The sequence below is a fragment of the Miscanthus floridulus genome, chromosome 3, assembly GCF_019320115.1.
Source record: "Miscanthus floridulus cultivar M001 chromosome 3, ASM1932011v1, whole genome shotgun sequence".
Taxonomy (NCBI): Eukaryota; Viridiplantae; Streptophyta; class Magnoliopsida; order Poales; family Poaceae; genus Miscanthus; species Miscanthus floridulus.
This window is the reverse complement of record NC_089582.1, coordinates 141064103-141082026: the sequence shown is the minus strand read 5'-3', so window position 1 is coordinate 141082026 and position 17924 is coordinate 141064103. Positions and strand designations below refer to the sequence as shown.

Genomic DNA, 17924 nt, shown 5'->3' with positions numbered 1-17924 from the left:
TATTGTATATATATTTTTTCTTTTTCATAGGGCACCCATCCTTCTCAGCATTGTATTTCTTTTAGCTATTTGATTTGATGGGCTAGACAACTTATTCCTTTAGCTAGTGGTTACTCATCTTTGTTTTCCTTCATCCAAGACTGCTGCCTTTGTTACAACAATCTTCTCGCTACTGTCTAACCCACGATTGCGCCATTGTCACCCCTATATGTGCAAATGACTTTGTCCACAACCCCAAATAAACTTAATTTTATGGATTGCCCGCATAACCCGCAAAAATGAAATCTATTTATGGATTCCGCTTGCATCTCTCTAGTCACCCCCATCCCAGTAGTACTCACCGCCCTTTTGCCTCTAGATCCAGCCTATATCCAATTGCTACTAATTCTACTAAAATTTTGAATGTACATAGCAGGAAACAATTATAAGTAGATCGGATTTGTCGGATAGGGTGACAATGGATATAACGACAAGGCAGGACTATGGGTGGTAGTGGCATTATTGACAACATGGTCTACAAGAGTGCTAATAATGAGAGAGCCATGCGATCAATGACAGTTAACAAGGCAAGATAATATATAATCATAATAAATATCTTTTCATTTGAAATATTATTATTTTTGAAGACAAAATATAGACACCAAAATGTGGTGTTTCTTGGCTTCACTATATTGAAAAAGCCCAAACTCTGATAAAGAAAGCCTTATTCCAAGTGTCTGTTAAAATATCACCTTAGAAAACCATGTTGGTATCATAAATAACTTGCGTAGAAGTACTCCCTCCGTCCCATATTATAAACCATTTTGTTTTTATTACGTATCTAGACATAATATATATATTTAGGTACACAACAAAAACTACGTATCTACAGAAGTCAAAACGTGTTATAATTTGAGACGGAGTATGCCAAGTTCCGCACAAACTTTTCTACTACCTTGAACCATGTTGGAATATGTCAGCTAATTAATTAGCACAGGCATGGTCAAAATGCTAGCTCCGCCACTCTCTCAGACGCAGACATATGCTCGTACATCAACCCACGTCGGCAAGACACCAACCCACTCATATACCGTCGTCCAACCCTCTTCCTTCCCCTTCCCCACCAAACCCTACATCTCCATCCACCGATCGACCCCTCACGCTCGCCTCCAGCCTCCCCATGGCCTCCATCGCCAGCGACAGCTCCCCGCCGTCCCCGGGCGCGCCGGCCTCCGCTTTCCTAGACGACCACGCGCTCTTCCTCGACCAGTCCACCAGCTCCTTCTTCCCCGCTGCCACCACCTTGCAAGAGCCCCTGCCTCCTGCCTCGGCCTCGGCCTCGGCCTCATCGCCAGCGGCGCGCAAGCGGCCGCGGAAGCGCCCACGGGCGTCGCGCCGGCCGCCCACCACCGTGGTCACCACCGACACCTCCAACTTCCGCGCCATGGTGCAGGAGTTCACCGGCATCCCCGCGCCGCTGCCGTTCGCGCCCCACCTCGGCCCCGGCGTGCTCTTCGGCGCTCCCCACGACCCCACCGCCGCGGCGGGCACTTCGCGCGCGCCCTTGGAGCTGCTGATGCGCCCGTCGCCTCTCAAGCTCCCTGCCGCTCCGCACGCCTCGCCTCCCGCTGCTGGTTCATTCGCGCACTCCCTGTTCGCGAGCAGCAACGCGAATCCTGCTGGCCCGAGCTCCGAACCGTACGGCGGCTTCGCGCCCACGCTCTCCGGTGCCGTCCCGCGGTACGACGGCGGCGGCGGCGGCAGCGGCTTCGATGCGGCGGAAGACGAGAGAGTACTGGGACATGGCCATGGTCTCTTCTCGTCTTTCTTGTACGCCGGGGATAGGTATCACAGCCACTAGCACAGGATGCTTGCCTGCGTGCGGCTGGAAATTAAGAGAGCAAGATCCGATCCGATCGAAGATGCAGTACGTCTCGCTTCTTCTTCTCGGACACCACTGGGCTTATACTCGTACATGCGTCATGCGTGCTAGCCATGACAAGGTTAATTCAACATATACAACGGTATGTTTTGTTAAATAATTCTTCTTGGTTTATTTTGGTATATGAGAGATATAAATATGAGACCTCCATGCATCTCCTATTTTGTTTTTGTTTCTTGGAATGGAAATACTCAATGCACCGTGGATTACTGGTGTTTGTATTCTCGGTTAGGCTCATGTCCCTGTCGAAATGAGATGATACGATGAAACTCTTTCTTATGGTCATTGCATTCTCTTCCTATTCAAAGTACGAACTGTGGAAACTTATCTTTATTTCCAATACTCTTTGTATTTGGGGGACAATTTAGTTCGTGGTTACAATTCTGTTCTACTTGGTTTAGCTTAAATTGTCTTGATGACCATGTTTCAATGGGGGAAATAGTGTAATACAACGTACTCAACGAATTCTGTTCTACTTTTTTATTTAATTAGATGTGAAGTACTCCAAGCAACAGAGCAATCAATAAATTTTGCCAGTAAATTTTGTGCATATGGCAATTGAGCAACAGGTAGGGAACTTTGGTTGAGATATATAAAGTTTTGACAGAGCCCATGGGAAGGACTTGAGTTGTGCTCTTGATCATGATAATTATATATACACACATGTCGGCAAAAATGTCCTTGACGTATCAATTCATTTTTCTTTTACCAATAACCAATCCGTATAGTCTATTAAGAATGATCATGTGTGCTGTGAGAACACATGAACTGTTGCATGCACACTTGATGTAGTTAGGTTCTTATAACACAAGATAAAAAAAAATCATCAAGGAATTGCCGCCATCTAGCTAGCGCAAATAAGATGGACTTCAAATCTCACTGTTCCATAAGATTGCACCTGAAACAGCAGCTGTAAGTGTACTGCTGGAACTGATGGTGCTATAACTATGTACCTCTGTGCCAATACTATCATCACGTGAGCATAGTTGAATTGGTACAGGTACATCCATGTGGAAAATCAATTGTGGATGTGCGTATATATACATGCATGTACCTTTGCTGCATTCATATGGACTTCGTACAAAAGCATATTTCTGATGCTGAAACTCCATAGCATCATCAGTTCGTTCTTTCTTCGTTGCAAAGATGCTGGCAGCAGCACGCATCAGTGATAAAATTCAGGGAACCGAACCTTTGGAACGACGAGGCAAGATGATTTTAACTTTTTAGCACTGTGACACGAGGATATCGTTGCCTTGTCCGGACCCGTGAAAACAAAGACAGGACGTGCGGTAGGATATAAACCTTTGGCCTTGTTCGCTTCGCTGAAAAAACAAGCCAAAACACTGTTCCAGCTGATTTGTTGCGAGAAAAAATACTATTTCGGCTGAAAAAATAAGCTGAAAAGTACGGATTATAAGAGAAGCGAACGGGGCCAAATATACATGTCCATGCCCTGCCCTGTTCATGTTATGATGATCTGGATGTTCACTGACCAACCTGTGTTGTGGCCTGAAACATGCATGAAAACCACATGCTCCATGCTGGACCGTGTAGATATTTCGTATGGGGCCTACCTGTAAAGTCGCAGTTCACAGGCTATAAGAGAACATGGTTTCTTATCACTTTGATCTCCACTGTATTCTCCTCTCCATGTGTGTATCGAGATCGAGTAGGAAATTAATAACACTGCTAACATCTTCTTCTTCTTTTTGGAAACTTTGCTAACATCTTTTTTTTTTTTTTTTGGAAACTTTGCTAACATCTTTTTTTTTAAGGAAAAACACTGCTAACATCTGAAGAACGGTTGGCAACTCTGGGCTGAAAAACTGGAAAAAAAAAGGTATGTTTCGTCTACGGGCTTGAAAGCTAAGTAGTCAGGCCCAACCCAAGTACTCAACTCGGGCTGGTCCATTGACCACTGTAAGCCCATGGTCTTTTTAAAGCCAGCACATGCCCGGCCCATGCCAGCGGTTCTTCTCCAGCAATAAAGCTCATTTGATTCCCTTTCTGTGTGCGCACTGTTTGTGTTCCCCTTTGATCGGCAGATAGGCCAGTTTGGAAGCAAGAACAGCCCTAGCCATGTCCATGAGCAATGCCAACACTGGCCCCTTGCTCACCTCAAGAGCTAAAGTTACAGCACAGCAAGCACACACCACACACCACCAATGGCCCCGTTCTTGTTGCCATTGGAGCTTGCACTCGCTTGCCAAAAGTTTCACGCAAACCTAGTCACCAGCACCACCCACCTCCGATCTCCAACTCCATGGATATATAGCTCCGTGTCCAACTGTCCATGCAAGTATAAATATAGCCCCGTCGACTCGTCACAACAAGTTGTGGCGCTACCGTACTACCATATCCATGGACCATGGATGGTGACTGCGTCGTCATCTTCCATCTCCAGTGCGAGATTAGCTCCATCAGCATAACGGGCCTCGGTTGCGGCGGAGGTGAGCTCTTCCTCCGGTGGCACGTCCCTGCGGGCGGCAGGAGGGCGATCCAGATCGACAGCCTCGGCGCCGAGCAGACGGACAGAGGGGAAACGACGACGACGTGGCGTCGCTGAGCTGCGACGGTTCGCCGGCCTGCGTTCGGCAGCTCGTGGACCAGGGCAGCGTCGTGTTCGAGATGCGGAGGCGGCGGGGGCGCGCGGCGCTGCTAGGGCGGGTCCTGGGGTCCGAACTCGTGGGCCGTGCCGAGGTCCCCTGGAGTGCGACGGTGGAGCGGCGAGTCGAGCTTGCAACGCCGAGCAGCCGGCGGGTCCCGGGCGAGGCGGCGGCGCCGCCAGTGCTGTACGCGAGGATCAGCGTGCGCGCCTCGGAAACGGCGGCACCCGCCAGCCAGAGGCGAGCGGACTCGTCGGCGCACCAGGAGAGCGGCTGCGAGTGGAGCGTGGGCGACAAGGACGTGTTCGCGGCAGTAGCTTGTGCTGTTGACGATGCGTTTGAATAGCTACCCCAGTCCCCAGTTTGGAACTGCTGTGATCTCAATCTAGGATCGGATTTCAGTTAATTTGAATAGACTGGAGCAAAATTTACGTCATTTTCGATGAGCTCTGGCCTCTGACTTCAGTCAAGCACATGCATACGCAGTTCTTGATCTTGTCGCTGTATATCGTCTTAGAAAAATACTGCATTCATTTTGCAGGGATCAGGGAAGTAGGAATGTACGATGCTTCGTTCTTCTGTAGGCCTCCTTTTGTAATGTGCAAAAAAAACAAAAAAACTTATGATTCCAATTTCTACTAATTAAGTTCTCGTAGCATCCTTTAGTTCGAAAGAATCGCTTGCATGAATGAAAAATATAGAAAATTTTCCTTTGTATTCAATTTCACATGAAACCCATTTCTTGTTTAGTGTGTTTTTCCGACCGCTCATCAAAACACTTATCCCTACAAAATTCTTGTATTTTTATTGTTTTGTTTTACATATGCATTTCTATTCTATTTATGTCTTCTTTTCTATTCCTTCATTCTTTGCTCCAAAGCGGGCTTAGATTATTGGAGAATTTCTAAAGAACTACAAAGGATTTTCTGTTGACTCAGACTCAAGTACCTACTTGCATACTGTTTTTCTTTTCTGGGGCGATAATTTAGGTGGAAAACAAAAGGAGACTAGTAGATTTTAACCGTGGTTATAAATTACAATTACAAAACCGCAATGCTACCCTGCTTCCTGCAGGCACCGCCTCTGGCCTGAATGAAGAAGTCTGAAAACCACGGGTTGGACGATTTTTGGGTTTGGGCCTCAAAACTCGGTTGGAGTTCCAGCGGCACGTGGCATCATTGCGAAGTTTGCGTCAAGACGAAGCAAAGTCGTGAAGAGTGCATGGTCGTCGGATGCTTCTATCTCAAGTTGGACCATTATGCCCCTAGGGTTAAGTGGTTCAGCTAAATATATATCTAAGGGCAATGTTGGGAATGTATAATACCTCTATAAATAAGGTAGAGGCTGCCCTCAACCAGCCATATCTTCAGCACTTCATTTGTTTCCTCCTCTGTTAGGCTTTCCCCTCCCTCTAGTCTGTTGTTAAGATCCACGTATGATTTAGACAATGCAGAAATCCATCATCTGTGTAATATGACCTTGTAATCGGTGAATTTTGTGGGAATGGAGGCTCTTACCTCCTAGGTTCATGGTGGTTCAATCTCGTGTGTTGCTGAGTTTTGATTTGCGGATGATTTAGTTTTGAGTTTTTACCTTCCCGAACCCCTTCTTTGGATTTTGGGTGATTTCGCTTTTCGGGAACTCAAAACTGATCCGAGTGTTGAGATACAAGCTATGACCCTTGAGAAACATATTTGGAAGTAGATTTGACCAAATTCCCCACTCCTATGCTGAAGTCGTACTTTCTTATGGGCCTCCCAGTACAATGTCATGTAGAAGACCATGAAGATGTTGATTAGTTACTTGAAGAATGGGTCCTTATCGATGTTGTCGGTGAAGAGCGGCACCACTAGCGCAAAGTACTCAGGGAGGTTGACGCCCTCGAAGAAGGTCTTGCCGACCACTTCAGCCCCTGGATGATGTTCACCAACGCATGCGCCTTCACTCATGTATCCTTACTTGGCTTACTCTCCACGATGAGGAAACCTTGGCTGACGAGGATCAACTCCTGCCACGACCATGACAGATTATCATAAGCTTGTTTTTCTTAACACCACATCATAAGATCGGACCGTAACATAACTGTCGTAGTACCTTGAGAATGTTCCTGTGGACAGACACTTTAGTCAGCAGAAACTCCACCATTCATGTGCAGTCATTGGCGATGCTGAAGGCTTCGTCCATCAGCATGCAGTTCAGTTAGGCTTCCCACCAAGGCCACTGGGCACTGGGAAGGCTTGAATAACTCCATCTCCAAATGAAACGTCGCGGTCAACTGGCACATCGTTGCCTCCTTCATCATCATCTGAACTCTCTAAATCACTGCTAACTTCATCACTAATCCTTTGCTCCTCCTGCTGCTCCAACTCATCCCGCACGTATGAACCCACATTGAAGTCATCATTTAGACGGCCTACTGAAAACCTAGATTACTCACTGCCATTGGAGAGGAATGAAGTTGCTCCTACGCCAACTGACCGTCCAAATCCGTATTCACCGATGTTGCGTCCACATTGACCCTCCATTGTTGTTCATCGCCTCCAACTCCATCAAAAGATGGCCCATCCTCCTTTCCGTAACCATTCTCCACCACAATCTTAGCCATGGTCACATTTGACCCTTCGATTACCCTTATGTAGCGTGACCATTGACCCTCGTTGTGCAAAGGCAATAAGACGAAGGGTGCCCTAGTCTTTCCACTATCAAACCTCACCTTCAATGTGAAACCACAATCAAACTTTTCCTTCACACGCAACAAAATGTCACTGAAGCTAGGAGGATCATCAAACATTTCCAATTCTTCCTCCATTTCTTCAAACACCCCATCTTCTTTTCTAACACTTCCTCCATAAAGCAAATAGACTAAACAATCCATCTATAAAAGCATTTCAACAAACTGCATCAAGTCTTCAAAATCGTCGTAGCGAATAAAACAGGGGCCACTAACTACATATAACCTATGCATAGTAACCTAACTATATATAAATACGATTTAACCTAACCTAACTTACCTAACTACATATTTTTTTCTACATATAACCTAACTAACATATAACCTACCTAACTATGTATACTAACTAAATATACTAACAATACTAACTAAGTATACTAACCATACTAATCTAAAAAACTAACTAACTAATACACATTTTATCTACCTAAAGCAACCTTCAAATGAACCCTAAGTTCCAATAACCCCAAACTACCATTAAATCAAGGGTGAAATCACAATTTATACAAAAATCAAGAAAGGATTTACCTGTACTAGGAAGCGGGGAATAGTTGGGGTTAACCCAAACCTAGCTCGGGCGGCGGAGAGGGACACCGCCGGCCCCTGGCCACGGCTGGCGGGGAGTAGCGGGCGGCAGCACCGCAAGGGGATGAGGGAGAGAGGGCCAGTGTCGGAGTGAGAGAGGGACGCCGAGGTAGTAATGGGGAGGGAGAGAGAGGGCTGGGTGCGGGCCAAGGTGGAGACGGGCGCTGTCGGTCTCGAGCGGTGCGCTCGCTCTAGTGCGGATAGGGAAGGGAAGGGAGCGACAGAGAGAGAGGGGGGAACCCCACCGAGGCTATGTAATTCGAAAAAAGTCTAATTTACCCCCCACCTATCATACTTAGTCTACTTTACCCCCTCAACTATGAAACCGTCTGTTTTACCCCCTGAACTTTCCAAAACCGTCTATTTTACCCCCTGGGCGATTTTCAGAGGCGGGTTTGCTACAGTAACGGCGGGTTTGCTACAGTAACGTCGTGTTTGCTACAGTACCATCGGTTTTGAATTTCCTTTTTTTTTATTTATTTCTGTGAATTTTTGAAAAATCATAGTAAATCATAGAAAAATCATAAAATGAAAAATCTAAATTTATTGGACTCCACATGAGTAGATCTACACAGTGAATATATAATACATTATGCTTTAGTACAAATTTTTTTTTGTAGCTTTAGATTAATTGGAAAATCCAATTTTGTCTGTAATTAATTGGAATAATTCATAGCTGCAGCTTCTATGGTCCAATTGTGGTGAAATTTTTATGGTACGCTAATTATTGTATGCTTGAACTATAGTAAAAATTTCGTACTCATTGGACTATGTATAACTTAGTTATAGATAAATTCTAATTAATTACAGACAAAATTGGATTTTCCAATTAATCTAAAGCTAAAAAAAATTTGTACTAAAGCATACCGTATTATATATTCACTGTATAGATCTACTCATGTGGAGTCTAATAAAATTAGATTTTTTATTTTATGATTTTTCTATGATTTACTATGATTTTTCAAAAATTCACCGAAAATAAATAAAAAAAAGAAAATTCAAAACTGATGACACTGTAGCAAACCCGACATACTGTAGCAAACCCACCGTTACTGTAGCAACCCGCCTCTGAAAAACCGCCCAGGGGGTAAAATAGACGACTTTGGAAAGTTCAGGGGGTAAAACAGACGGTTTCATAGTTGAGGGGGTAAAGTAGACTAAGTATGATAGGTGGGGGGTCAATTAGACTTTTTCCTACGTAATTCCCAGTGGCGCGCGAGGCGGGTTGGTGCGACAGAGAGGGACACATCAGCGGTCATTAGCCCGCTGACCGGCCACGGTGGTAGTCCAGCCGCGCCATGAGGCTTGGTGCGACATGTGGTTTCACCGCGCCATGGACTTAGGCATGGCGTTTTGAAAAAAATGAACCTTCTTATTTATAAAAATAGTATTAAAAAGATTAATAATAAAAAAAATCTAGGAATGTAGGATGTTTGGTTCTTATGTAGGCCTCCTTTTGTAATGTGCAAAGAAAACAAAGAATTTGCCAAAAAACAAGGAAAAAACTTATGATTCCAATTTCTATGAATTAAGTTATTGTAGCATCCTTTAGTTCGTAAGAATCGCTTGCATGAAAAATATAGAAAATTTTCCTTTGTATTTAGTTTCACATGAAAATCATTCTTGTTTAGTGTGTTTTTCCAACCGCTCATCAAAACACTTATCACTACAAAATTCTTGTATTTTTATCGCTTTGGTTTACATATGCATTTCTATTCTATTCATTTGTGTTTTTTCTATTCCTACATTCTTTGCTCCAGAGGGGGCTTAGATTGGAGGATTTCTGAAGAACTACAAAGGATTTTCTGTTGACGCCTACTTGCATACTGGTTTCCTTTTCTGGGGCGAGTATTTAGGTGGGAAAAAAGAGACTAGTAAGTTTGAACGGTGGTTACAAATTAGTGAATTACAATTACAAACCTGTAATGTTACCCTGCTTCCTGCAGGCGCCACCTCTGGCCTGAACGAAGAACTTGTTAGAAAGGGAGGGGAATGAATTTTGCATTAGCTGCTGTCACGTCAGCAAAGCCCAATACAAAGTTGGGCCTGTATGGATCTCTTACCTCATTCGCACACCAAGATCCCAAACGGCTTTCCTTGAGCTTGGCCCATGAAAGAGGTTGGCTTGGATGAGTTTCAACATTTTCGTGGGCCGCGTAAGCTGCAGACGGTGCACGGTAACCATCCTCTACCGGCCGGCATCGGCGGCACGCACAAACTAGCTAGCGTTGCCATTGCCATTGCCAAACTGCGGATAGTATACTCCGGCAGTAGTAGTACCGCAGGCAAGTCGATAAGCCACCCTTTGCCTTAAAATTTGCTGACGCCCGACTAATAAACCCCTGCATTGGTACCCTGTTTTTAGAAACATGGCACCACGAGATTTCAGCTATCCTGTCGGTATGCAACTGTTTACTCGGTTCGATCGTAAAGTCAAGTTTTTTTTTTCCCCATTCAGCTAGCTATCCTGTCGGTATGCAACCTTTTTTTTTGTGAAATTAGTAGTTATCTCTAGACGTACATATATGTTAATCATACAGAATCCTACAAAATTGTACGTACACCCACCCCTCTAAACAAACCCACGTAAATCCTAGCCTTACGAGCATCCATGAAAAACTAGAGCAGATTGCAGATGCATCATTATCGATTGACACGTCGTTTATAGCTGAAAAATAGCACTGTTAGATTGTCAACAAATTCTAAAATATACGAGCATTCATGGTAAGTCAATGACTTGGACCTAGAGACAGCCTCCACCACACAAAATTTAACTAAGTGCGTGTTTAGTTCGCGAATTTTGGGGATTTGGCTGTTGTAACACTTTCGTTTTTATTTGGCACTTAGTGTTCAATCATGGACTAATTAGGCTCAAAACGTTCGTCTCGTAATTTCCAACCAAACTGTGCAATTACTTTTTTTCGTCTACATTTAATGCTCCATGCACGTATCGCAAGATTCGATGTGATGACTACTGTAGCACTTTTTGGAAAACTTTTTGGAACTAAACAAGCACTAATTGATCTAGGCTTAATTTGCACAATTTTCTGTACATTAACCGTGGAAGTTTGATATTTCCAAATTTGTCACGACAAGTGCTTTCATAATATTGTAACTATTTTTATTCGATATTAAGTAATTAAACATATGCGAAAGAACATATCGATATCCTAATAAATTTGTACTGCCTCCATCCTAAATTATATAGCTTTATTTAAGTCGAAAATCTTTAACTTTGAACAACTTTATATGAAAATATATCATGCCAACGTCTACTAGTCCAAATAAAATACTACTATGTACCATCATAATATATTCCATGTAGGATTTAGTAAAACTGATTTAGAATTATAGATATGTTGGTAAATTTTCTTTAATTTTCGGTTCAAGTTAGAGAATTTATGTTTAAGAGGAGTATTTTTTTTCTTAAAATAATGCAATGTCACGTTGTCGCACTCTCGCTCCGCCAGGCAACGACGACGACTTTTTAGCAGGAAACGCCTGTTTCCAAGTTGGTCCGCACGCCATATGTTCCCGCCACGGTATCGAGCAAGGCATTATTTGTGTCAGTGACAACTCCTATACCACGTTCCTGTTTACCCGTAGCCTCGTGCACCTAGGCTGTCTGCCTGCTACCTGAACGAATACCTGACGTCTACAAAGAATCCAAATTCTCCAGACACCCTTTTCCTGGTCCGTAGTCCACGACACGTATCTCACTCGCAATCATACGACGAGATGCATGTGCAGACGCCATGCGAGCAGCTGAAAGCTCTGACCACAGACAGATCAGAGGCCGAGCCGATCGAGGCCAACAAAGTCCAGACCAGAACCAGACCGAGCCGCAGGCTGGGCCCTGGGTCGACTGCGTCTCCGGCGGCAGGCAGCAGCCGCCCCAGCTGAGGCAACGCATCCAAAGCTCCGCCACTCCGTCGAGGGAGCTGAGCCTGATCTGCTGCGAGCCTCCCATGTGCATGTGCTCCGCACCACCGGCCGTGAGCCGTGGCTCCATCTCCGTCGTCGATGACCCGGCCGGGCCCCGGCGTCGTGGACGCGGAAAGTACAAGAGGGGGGCACGTGAAGCGCCAGGCCTTTTTTTCAACCGATCAATGGAGCCCCGGCGGGGCCGCGGGGCTGTCAGCTGTGGGCTGTGGCAGTGCCAACGAGGAGGAGCGAGCTTTTCTGGAGAGTTCCCCCGTTCGTTTCCAGCCCGGCCGACAGACCCAGACGTCGTCGCCATTGGTGGCGGGGGCGGGCACCGGGCAGTGCGCGTGAGCTGGCCACTGACAGGCACGCACGGACGTTGCAGGGGATCCAAGCAAAGCCTTCTGATCGATCTGCCTCCCGGCTGGCTCGTTTCTGCTGCTTCCACGGCAAGGGAAACTAGCTTGCTTGCCCATGCATGCTAGCTAAGCTAGAGATCAATGGCGATCGAGGTTTACATTACGTTACACGAAACCGGTCGCCCGTGTGTGGGCAACTGACCAAACACATGCATAATGCATCCGTCAACGTAAAATGTAATTGTACAATCTATCGAGTAGCTATGTATTTTTTGTTCTTAAATTTGACTATATTTATTTATCTCCTAATATATTATATTCTACTATTAAATTAACAGTATATATTACATACCATAAATATTAGTAGCATTTTTTATATATAATTTGTCAGACTTAAAAAATGATTTTTCAAAAATCATTTTTCTTGGGTGTGTTGTGGAATCGGGGTGCATGTGCATGCTTTGCTTGGGATAGGGATTTTATTCCTTCCTTGGGGAAGGGATTTTTTTGCACATGCACATTGTGGGATTCTCAACTGTATGCGTTGCGCCTTATCACAGTGCGGACGTACTGTTTGCTACGTACTATCAAAGGAGAAGAATATATCGTTTAGCCTTGTTTGGAAACGTGTGTATTCACTTTAATTCATATGTGTTGAAGTAGAATGAAAAGAAATATAGTTTAATTCTACTCCAATCTACTTTAATATATGTATATTAAGATAAATACATATGCATGCAAACAAGGCCTTATGTGTGTACTTGATCCTCTTCATTCCCAATAACACTGTCCATGAATTCATTCCTTGCACGAATTATTGAGTCTTCATTCTCTCTCGCGTTGCACGAATTATTGAGTCTTCATTCTCTCGCGAACGATGTACGGTTTGCCAACCAACTGTAATGTACCACTCGGTTTTAAGAACAAAACCATATACACACCATACGTGAGTCCAAAAAGTCAAATCTCACATATAGCTACAAATATGGATAATATCAATAGACAATGCTAAATATATAACGTACTTAGTATAAAGAATATAACATTAGATAGCAAACAGCGGAAAGACAACTCCAATCTTCGGGTGAAGACTCTAATTCCATAGGGACAACTGACTGGTTGATCACAAGGCTAATTCCTCCAAACTCTAGCAATCTAGTACCCTATCCGGGATTTTTTCTAAAGATTTAAAAAGTAAAGCAAGCGTAAGTATATGTCGTACTCAACAAATATAACATGTGGTTTATGAGGCTCAAAAGGCTGACACTGGTTCAACTGCGATTAGCATTTAATGAGTCACAATTTTAAGCAATTGAGTAGCAACAAGTTTATCATAGCCCATGTAAACACATGATCAGGTAAACATGAAGAATGAATAGCATAAACGGTAATCATTAGTGAGCATATTCATCATCAGTATCATTCGTGTTCATCATCTATTCCGTAAGGGTCCAAGGCCGCTCGTGACCATGAGCACGACTGATATACCAGTTTTACACTCTACAGAGGTTGTACACTTTCACTGTGAGTCGTGATTTACCCTTTCGTCCGAGGTAGCTAATCTCTTGACCCACTTCCAATGAAGGTCGGTAGGATTCACTATAAAGCCTTTCAAAGGTTCATCTAACAAGTTATGGCTATTAGATTCACTCGGCGAATAGATATAGGAACCCCACTGTCGAATGGCACAATGACATGCAGCCTATACACATAAGAGTAGAGGTTATCCTATACCCGATTCGGCAAGCCATTTTTACGCCATAAAGGTAACCTCTAACAAGCTAGAAAATGTTCTCATACTGAGCTAAAGCCAGAGCCATGTAGCCCTCACAGTTGTATTGTAAGTCCCGGATGTTCGCTTGCATATAAGTCCTTAGGGAGAGAAAATCTAGAGCACCATAAAACTAGTCCAATGCTCTAGCCCCCTTGTTCCATGATGCTAAAAAGCATCTTTTAGTGTTTATTGCATATACCATTAGTCAAGTTACAAGATCATGGCTGTAGTTGAGCACTAGCATCATACTACCCAATACAATAACCCATAGGAATCAAGGTACAAGGTAACAAAGTACAAGGAAATTCTTAGTGGTAGTCAAGATAGACACATGTAGTATGAATTAAATGATTAAAGGTGTATAGGTCAACAAGGAAGATCCCATGCTATACTTGCCTTAAACTCATATCTTCTTCTAGTGAATTGTAACCTCCAAAGGACTTTTTCTAGATCACCAACTTCTTCTATATCACCAACGCAAAACTCACCGACTGGATATGATCATAAAGCACCATACAAGCATCCATGCAATCGTACATGAAGCAAACAATAGAACTAAATTAGAATAGTACACCAAACATATGAAACAATGAGTAAAAAGGTTTTAAAGATGTTCTACATGTTGCTACGAACACAGACGCAAAAAGCACTTTAATCGGAGCTATAACGAAAAAGTTATGAATTAAACAAGATTTTCCTTAATAAAATAATAGATTAAATCTAATCTCGAATTTCAAAAGTTGAAAATATATTTAATAGTAGGATGAACATGTAAATTATGCAATTATGAATCTAATGCAACTTAAACGGATCAAAACGGAGATAAAACGGAGATTTTATGGCTAAAACAAGATCAGTGGCACTTCTATAAATAGCTAGAACTTGATTTTAGAATTTAAATTAATAAAATCAGATTTTAAACTAAGCAAAGGACGGTGAGCAAGATAAAAAAGAAGTATAGGGATTCCTTAGAAAAAGTACAGGGACGACGGGTTCTATTATGCGAAACTACAGGGGCTCTTTTGAAAGATTGTCGGTCGAAAGGGGTATGGTTGGATTTAAGCCTGTTCGATCGAGATTGGACGGTGGGGATTAGATTGGGGTGAGTGAGGGCGCGGCCAGGAATAGGGAATCAACACGGCGGGACGCCATTGCCGACAACACAGAGCTCGTCGGTGAGCGCGAAAATGGTCCTAGAGACCACCGGAACGCAATCAGGAAGCACGGGGAGGAAGAGGAGAGAACTATGAGCTCGGCTAGGCATCTTACCGAGGCGCGGAGCGGACAGAGGCGGTGCGTGGCTCGGCAGGGCGATGGCGGATGGTGGCACGGCGATTCAGCGATTTGACTGCAGCTCCGAGGCTAGGGATGGAAGTGGCACGGTGCAGGGCTGCTATTTATGGCTGGGAAGCAACGTGGGGCGCAAGGCAAGGCACAGAGTCATGGTGGCACTAGCCTCTCATGGTGGACAGAGTCTGTGGAGGGGACGATGGAGGTAGGAGATGGCGCAACTGATAGCTAGGTCACACAAGTCAGCGACAGGGGAGGCACGGAAAAGAGAGGGCACAGCGACGCGGCTGCGCGGCTGGGCCGGTGGCGCACTGGGCCTATGGTTCAGCGTGGTGGGGAAGGAGGCCGAGAGAGGAGAGAGGTGGCGCGAGCGCACTAGGCCGTGGGAGAGGGAAAAGCGTAGCTTGGCCGAGAGCGGAGGCGCAGGGAAACTGGGTCACGGCGATGGACTGGGCCAGAGCAGGAGGGGAAAAGGTGGGAATGGACCAGGCCGAGGAGAAAAGGCTAGCGGGCCAGATGAGAGAAAGGAAATTTCTTTTCTTTTTAACTCATTTTCTTTTATTTTAAAGCCATTGCAAAACCTTTTTTAAAGTAATTTGAATTATTTTGAATTTTATACAAAGCAGCATATTCCAATAATTCCAATGCACTAGCATGTATTCACAAACAAGTTGCTAAACCTTAGGATGAATTTTAATTTATTAAAAAAATTATTTTCCTATATTTTCATGAGCACAAAGATACAAAATTAAATCTTTTTAAGCCCTATTTCAAAAAGAGCAAATTTTAGGGTGTTACAATTCTACCCCCTTAAGATAAATCTTGTCCCCAAGATTCACGGAGATGGTGACAAAAGTGATATATATTCTATGCCTTTGGATTCTTCTTTACTTCATCGAGTAGTTCCATCTTCTTGATAAGGATCCCACTTTACTTTATATACCTGTTAACCTTACTCCAAGTACTTTCTAAACAACTCCCAAGATTTTGACGAGTACTCTGAATAACCCTGAGGTAACTCCTAATCACTAGGCCACCTTTCCTTTCTAATCCATACTACCAATTCTATTTCTTAAAATATCCACCTTCCAACGGAGCCTTTTCACTTTCTTAGTCCAAAGTAGGCTCTGTCACCAGCTTTAAAACATTAATGACTTTATATGCTCAGATCAAATTGCTCAACTCTCAAACACAATTCTAAGTCCATGGTTTTGAATCTTCTTAGCATAACTCTCTCTTGCTAAGGCATCGACAACGACTTTTGCTTCTCCAAGTGATAACACTTTTCCAAGTCATAAAACCTTGATTGCTTCAATCCAACAATGATTTCACAATCTCAAAACCATCTTAGTGAAAATGTTCTTTAGATTCTTATGAGCCACCTAGATGTCACTTTTACGTCCAAGAAGATATTACTTCATGCTCCACAATGGATAACTCCAGATCATACATTAGATGTTCCATCTCATGTTTTCCTGCATAAACCTCTACTTTTTCTTCCTGTATATGAACATATCCCACACCTTGATAGGGTGCACCATAGTGGATATAAAGCTCTTGTCCTGATCTGGCAAAGCTAATACATAGGTTTTACTTCAACCTCTCTCTTTTTTCTCCTTCAAATACTTAGTTGAGGTCTCTTGATCCAAACTTAAACCTTATTCAGTAACACTATCAATACCTTGACGATCTTGGATAAACTTCCCTTGAACCTCTAACCAAATCTCATTATTGAAACCCTAAGTTTCTCTAACATCTTTGAGTGGGTTTCAATCACCTCACTAACTTTCTTGGTACCTTTTCCCCCTAATAACATATCCACATAGAGAACTCACTTGTCCGGCTTAATGTCATGTTGATGTTTTTTGAGCCTACATAGAACCAATTATATGTGTCCAATATCTCCTTCCAAAGGTGTTTGTTCCTCTACATTGACATCTAAAACTCACAATCCACTTTACTATCCTCACAGGACACACTTTCTAGTAGGTCATTCACATATTCCTCAGGTGCAGGTTGAATACCCTCATACTCAATTCTCTCCTGATGGTGTTGTTAGAAGCACCGAGCATTGAGCATACTTAATCACTCATTTGCATGTAGACAACCATCCTATTCCAAGGATAACATCAATGTCCCTTCACTCCAAAGCAAGTAAGGTTTGCCTCAAAGTTTACCCTGTTTACATCAGGACTAACATTTGGGCATATGTGGTTTGCCTTCATTTCTCCTCCTAGAGCACTTAACTATCACTGGTCTCCTCATTAGAAGCATAGTTATCTTATGATCTTCCACATATTCCCTAGAGATGAATGAATGTGAAGCATTGGGGTCAAACAAAACCATGGCAGGGGCTGAGCTTACTGCAATCAAAACATAAACAACGTCCTGGGTGGTAATCATATCCATATTGTTTAGACTTCTAGGGATGTGGTTTCATTTTAATTTATTTTCTTGCACCTGCTTCTTATGGACATTCTATTCTGGCTCCTGCTACTGTCGATTCAGGCTTTGATTACTCTCAGCAAACTTCTCAAGACAATCGTTCTTATAGTGTTCAATCTCACCATAATCATAACCTTTCTTACTAGTAGAAGTATTGGACTTCATCAAGGTGATAGTAGGAGGTGACAAACATGGCTCTTGAGAGCTAAAATGTTGCACTTCATCATTGGGTTGCTGAAAGGATCAAGATTGCCCAAGAGAGGGTGAATTGGGCTAATTATAAAAT

At 43.5% G+C, this 17924-nt stretch overlaps 1 protein-coding gene and 1 pseudogene across 1 annotated transcript; both read left to right on the top strand.

The window, feature by feature from the left end:
* Positions 1-1086: 1086 nt before the first annotated feature.
* Positions 1087-2371, top strand: LOC136547264 (VQ motif-containing protein 22-like). The gene has a single exon (XM_066539225.1). It carries the CDS (start codon positions 1160-1162, stop codon positions 1838-1840), a length of 681 nt encoding a protein of 226 aa, XP_066395322.1. The 5' UTR covers positions 1087-1159; the 3' UTR covers positions 1841-2371.
* Positions 2372-4292: 1921 nt separating this feature from the next.
* LOC136544568 (uncharacterized) lies at positions 4293-4876 on the top strand (annotated as a pseudogene).
* Positions 4877-17924: the final 13048 nt, after the last annotated feature.